General features: G+C 31.6%; 1 protein-coding gene across 1 annotated transcript; it reads left to right on the top strand.

Moving 5' to 3' along the window:
• Nucleotides 1-245: 245 nt before the first annotated feature.
• Nucleotides 246-3,743, top strand: LOC124372286 (out at first protein-like; the record flags this gene model as incomplete). The annotated part of the gene is made up of 3 exons (XM_046830666.1): nucleotides 246-427; nucleotides 884-1,068; nucleotides 1,299-3,743. Coding segments are annotated over 3 exons (633 nt in total), but the record flags the coding sequence as incomplete, so codon positions are not given.
• Nucleotides 3,744-6,607: the final 2,864 nt, after the last annotated feature.

Here is a 6,607-nt window from a genome sequence, read left to right as displayed (position 1 = left end):
AAAGAGGCCAGATTCAGTGTTACATTATGTCCTTACTTGTAAAGTAAGAGATGCTTGTTGTTACAGGAAGCAAAAATACGACAAATCTGATATTTGGGGAGGAGGAAAGGGGCCAGAGTCAGTATTTATGTGCTCACTTATAAAGTAAGAGATGTTTGTTGTTACAGGAAGTACAGATACTGAAGGCTCTGATACTGGGAGAGGAGGAAAGGGGCCAGAGTCAGTATTTATGTGCTCACTTATAAAGTAAGAGATGTTTGTTGTTACAGGAAGTACAGATACTAAAGGCTCTGATACTGGGAGAGGAGGAAAGGGGCCAGAGTCAGTATCAAGTGATGTGTTTTGTCTGCCACATTGATAAAAATGAATTCATATCTGCTGATGCAATGTCGAAGCTGAGACAGGTAAATATACAAAAATGCATTACGTTTGTTAATTTTAGCTTTTTATATACATACAGGGTGTAAAAAACGTTCCGCACGGGCTTGATAATTCCTGAACGATACAGGTGAAGCTATAAAACTTGGTACATCATTACTGTACGTATAAATCTACTTTTTGAAGTAACTACTATTTTTAGTCATGTCAGGTGGATGGTTCTCAAGGAGTCCAAAGGAAATGTTAAATTAGAGCATATATTAAGTAGTACATCAAATTAAAGGTTTCTATTAGTAGATTTTGATGCCACAAATCCAACTCTTTAAACAAAGGTTAACTTTAAAAAAAATACGCTGGTTTAAAGTTTACAATGTATGTCCTGTTCTAGGTGGTTTATTATTCTTGTCTTGGCTAAGTATTAATAGATAATTTATATATATATATATATATATATATATATATATATATATATATTATGCTACATAATAATGCATGTCTGGTTTAGAAAAATCCCTGGTACAATACGGACACCAGAAGAGGACAGAGGGCGAGAGAACTTCACAATGGATTTGTTTGTGGATGTGCCGCGGGCTGCCGTCATCTCAAAACATGTACCAGTACTGTGTGCTGAGGCGGGTGATGCTACATACACTCGCAGAGTTGATATTGACCTCTGGAGTCAACTGCCAGGTAATTTTCACTGATATATGAAAATCTTTTATAAATTCAATAATTCAGATGCAAATTAAACACCCATTCTGTTAAATGCTGAAGCCAAACATTACTGGTAAATATGTAAGAAAGGCCTTGTGACAATACATGTGGAAACAGCTAAAATACTCATTTTGAATCCAATTTCAATACTTAGCTGCTTTTGTGTGCTGTTTATCAAAAAGTAGCAGAGTATGTGGCTGTTGTAGGTGCATCAAAGACTTCTCTGCTGAGTGCTGTCAGAGAATACAATGGACTGGTTCCTCCCCCTGGCAGGTGTCAGGAGACACACTCCCCTTGGCAGCCCTGCACCTGTCATCTGGAGCTGTGTATCGGGTGGTACCCCTGTAGTCTGAAATACTGCCGAGGCTCGGCCAGGGGCGCCAACTATCGTTGCGGGATCCGAACCTGCCGTAAGTGTAACCTGTTCCTCTACTACGTGCGCCAGAAACAACTCTGCCTGTGGGACGAATGACCTTCGGACTAGTGCAGAGTGCAACAACAGTTCTTTGGAAACGGGTGCAAAGTTTGAATTTTCTTTCAAACTTTTTAGAGGATCGTAACAAAAACATATTTTTAAATAATTTGATTTGGCATTAGTGACTTTATAATAATTAAAGTATTTGACCTTCACTCATTTTACAATTGTTTTTGGTAAAAATGTATCAGATGAATCTCATCACAGATGCTAATTAATTATGGAGAATAATGTGTTGTCAAATGAGCGGACTTGTCTTCTTCCATGACGTGATAATTATATGATCTGGTGTAAGTAAAGTAACTGAAACAGTGTATTCATTTTACAGAACATGTTTTATTATTTTTGTAGTGTAGAAACATTGCTATTGTTATATGTAATGAATATTATGTTTAAATTTTGCCAAACAAACAGAGTAAAAGAATTATATACTAATTAATGTCTTGTGCTAGTAAAGAGAGAATGATAAAAATGTCATGTTTTCATAAATCACTAAATGAAATGATGAAAACACATTGAAAGTCATCTTATTTTATTGTAAGAGGAAAAGCTGCTGATTGAATTTGCTGGTAAAAGTATCAAAATATTATGTAATGAATGAAATATTGTTGTGTTTTTAATTTTAAGCAATAACATTGCTTATAAAGTGTTTTTCAGTTTTGTTCCAATTAATAAACATTATAGATTAAGTTAACAATTTCAAAAGATAATTAGTGAAAACAAGATTAGTCTAATTAGTTTTGTATTATGTTAAGTTAATTGAATTTCTGAATGGAGTTATATTGTAAACAGAAGGAATCGGGCTTTCTCTGCTCAGTGTTTTAAAACACCCAAGCGTGAAATTACGTTTCCTGAGAAATTATGCTTTACACATGCTTTAAAATTCTTAACAAGTAAATAAGCTATCATATTATTTTTGGTATTGTATTTTCTTTTTTTAAATAATAATGGCTGTCTCAAACTAATGTCTAATTGTGATTATAACTCATTTATTTTAATCCATATAAAAAATAGTTTTTGTAAATATTGAACTTTTTCTTATATTTTTTATTCTGCTCAATTTATATTTAATTTTAAGCTTTAATGTTATATACAGACTTATTAATTTAATTAAATGTTATAAAAGTTATTATTTATATGAACAGAGTTATTGCTTGCCAAAGTTGTTTTTAGATTATACAGGGTATGTTTAAAACATTATACGTCAAGAAAATCAAACATAACAGCAAGCACAGCTTGGAAGATTTTCTCATTCTGTTACATAAAACATGTTTCATCTCGATGATATTGAGCTTTCAGAGGGTAGAGGATATTTGATCTCATATTTCCTAAAGAATTCTGACCCCCCTCCACTTATTGGTCTGCTGGAATCCATCAGGAATATTAACAAAACCTTTGTGGTGACTCGGCCCTACCCCATCCTGGCCATTCTACCTCTGGTGTTCTTTGTGAATTTTGTTAAGGAATTTATGATACGTTTTGTTAGAGCCGTAAACAATGCAACCTCCACCTTTTATATCCTTACTGCCCGGCTCTCATAAAACGTATAAACTTATATACGCTGAGCGAGTTTTGTACAAATTTGAAATTTTGTAAGCTTTGTAAACTCATGTTGTGTAAGAAATGCCTATTCTGACAACTTTTTAAGCGTAAATGTTCTCTAAAATCAATAAGGAATTGCAGTTCACAAATAATAAATATATAAATATTCTCATTGTACTATAGTTTGATGCATAATTCAAAATATTTTTACAGAGCCTATTCTGTAATTTCAGAGTTCCCACCATATTAGAACCCCAAAATGTAAGTGCACCCTGAGATAAGGGTCTTCTATAAACAAACTGCCACCATGTATTGTGCTATGTTATGTATTGTTCCCATTATATGGATGTATGTGTACAACATTAAGTACTCCCTATAAATGAAGATAAATGAGGCAATAATGTTGTAATATTATAAAACATGTTCAAAAGAAAGTATTTCATGTTTTACAAAAATTTAAGATTTAAGTTGTTGATAGTTGCCTCTATATCCCAGGGTGCACTGCTGCCTAGTCTAGCTGGTGATCTACTGTGTATATCTATGGGGCCTTAGCTTGTTCTTATAATAGTGTATTTTCTTATATTGTTGCTGCTGATTGTGGTCACATTAAATTTCATGTGTCTGACTTCATAAATATTCTGTTTTAATTATTTCTCGAAATATTACATTTTTATGTTAAGTAAGGAAACAGTTACACAGATAGTAGAATTAATATGTGAAATTCCCTTACTGCCTAACACAAAGTTTGGAATGATCAGTTAAACAATAATAATTTATTTTCATACATTTGGTAATTGTTGGTAAAAGGTCTTACATTTTTGTTTAAAATGTGCTTCATTATCGAGTTTCGTATTTTTTTATAAATTTTGTATAGGCCTACTTTTCATCTCTTTTTATACTTTAGTGAATAAGATTGTTTTGTTGTTGCTAATATATTTTTGTATTGCTCTAGTTATGTAAACTGGAAACAAATCCTTTACTATTGTTGGTGCTTTTAATTGCAAAATGATTGTTTGCTTTGTATAAATTTTCCATGACAAGTTTTAATACTCTGTTATTTTTATTCAAACAGGCTGCCCAAAGAGTCCCAGAACTTGTATATTTTGGAAAATGTATTTCACACTTTAATTATCTATATGTTATTAAAACCCACCTGTTTTAGTAGCTTAACTTTGTATCACCAATCAAGAATGTGATATTCAATTTAAATAAAAAGGTTTTTTGTAGGAAGAAGGGTAAATGAGTGATTTACTATAATTTTTTAGAACTATGTTCACAAATTAAAGTATTCACAAGTTTAATTGTTGAGTATAAGTAAACAAAACAAAAAACCAAATATACTTAAGGGGAGCAGGTCGATGAAAATTTAAAAAAATTAGAAAAATTTTTTATTGCATTTTTTAATAGTTTAAAGTGTGTATTTTAAAAATATGTAAGTATTAACGCTCAAATAAATTTATAAATTACCAAAAAAAATTCACAAACAAAAGATGTTCACTAGTTTTTTGCAGCAGTTCGTAAGATGTTGGCTGACACAATCATATATATCATGTGTGTTAGTTATAAGTATGTTATGGCTTTGCTCTGTTGGTCAAGTACAGAGTCTGTTGGTACAGATCAAACAAATTTATAGAGATTTAGCCAATCCGGATCTTCTAAAAAAATGCCTTGACCAAAAGACTCAAAACCAGAACGAAAGTTTCAACAATGCCGTCTGGTCTAAGGTGCCTAAAAATGTTTTTGTAAGGCTAAACACTCTAAAACTTGGCATATATGATGCAGTTTTAACTTTTAATAATGGATTCACCAGCAAATTGGATGTGTATAACAAGCTAGGAATCAAACTGAGCGAGAAGTCTGTTGCCGCATTGCGAAATTTTGATACAATACGATTGAAAAAGGCAGAAAAATCTGCTTTAGACATGACCAAGGAGGCTAGAGTTGCTAGGAGGAAAAGAAAACTTGCATTAGAAGAGGAAAATGAAGACCCAGATGACCCTGAGTACGGAGCTGGGATGTTTTAGCAGCAAAAGGTTAGTTTAGCAGTCATATTTGCCTTTACCGGACATTTCCCGGAAACTTGGTTTTTTTCATATAAAGGTACATGTATCTCAAAAACTATAAATGCTAGAGAATTGAAATTTGGTATGCATATAGAACAGTGCAATTCCAAATGTTGTTGCATCTTTTATCATTCTATCTAAAAAAACAAATGAGAAAAAAAAATTTTTTGGTATAAAAAAATAATTTTTTTACACACAATATTTAAAAATTCCTAAAAAATTTTTTTTTAAAGATTTTTTTACTAAAGTTGCAAGAGATGTTTATAAAGGAGTACTCTTTGCCTACAAAAAATTTGAAGGTTGTAACTTACTTAGTTTTGCCAATACATGTACCTAAAGTTTGTAAATTTAACATGCGCGGGATAGGAACGACCCGCTCCCCTTAAATGCAATCATTGGTAAGATTTGTGAATTACAGTTACCTGACTGTTAAATTTGGTTTTCAAAGCAGATAAAATGAAAATAAACTTTTTAACTAAGCAAATGCAACTAATTATACCCCTAGTTTATTTGCAGTAAAAAAGCTGTAACTAAAACACTACATCATATTAAGAATATTCTCTTTACATTTTTTAAGTATACGTAATGGTTTTTGGACTTTTTGGTCACATATAGTTGTACAACAATGCCATTAAATGTGCCATGCCTGTCTAGTATTGTACTGCAGTGTTACCAACTGGCATCCATTGGAACCACTGTTGTATTGCAGTTGTGCCAACCTACCGATATTTCCGCTTCAGTCATTGTCTAACTAAGCCTTATCCCAACTATGTTAGTTGCCGATGTCTATTACCCTCTTGCGTTACCATACCTATTGACCTGTCATGTCATTGTGTGTAACGCGTAACTTTTACGCTATAGTTTTGTATGAATACAATAAACTAACATTTTATTGTAATTAAATGTGTTTTATTTCCTATTGATGTTATACATCTTAAAAAATGAGACTGAGTAATACCAAAAACGAAACTTTTAAGTAAATGCTGTATTATCTTCAAAACCCATATTTTATTAAAAGTCAAATTTTATAAATAGCAAAAACAATATTTTCATTAATACAACTTTTGTCAAAATGTTTCTTTGTTTTTGTTATAAGTTGGAAAAAACCCAATTGTACAAAAAATACAAATTGAATATAATTTAGGTTTTTTTTAATAAAACATTTTCTCAATGCCTATTTTTAGTCTTAGAAAAAGTGCATTAAATATTTTAAATTTAAAATATGGATTACAAATTTTTAAAAGTAGTAACCAATACTGGTTAAACATTGACGTGGCTCACAAAATCTCTGGAATGGTATAGTGTTTTAAACGAAACATTTGTATTTTTTATATAGCTTTGTAATAAGCTATGCCAAGACTTCTACTGATACAAGTGGTTTACCTTCTTTTACTCTCAACAGAAAAGCGTTAGTGACATTTTGTACTTTCATTAT

Source organism: Homalodisca vitripennis, unplaced genomic scaffold (assembly GCF_021130785.1).
Source record: "Homalodisca vitripennis isolate AUS2020 unplaced genomic scaffold, UT_GWSS_2.1 ScUCBcl_2851;HRSCAF=7974, whole genome shotgun sequence".
In the NCBI taxonomy this organism is placed as follows: Eukaryota; Metazoa; Arthropoda; class Insecta; order Hemiptera; family Cicadellidae; genus Homalodisca; species Homalodisca vitripennis.
The sequence above is the reverse complement of the archived record's forward strand: the minus strand, read 5'-3'. Positions and strand labels throughout refer to the sequence as shown.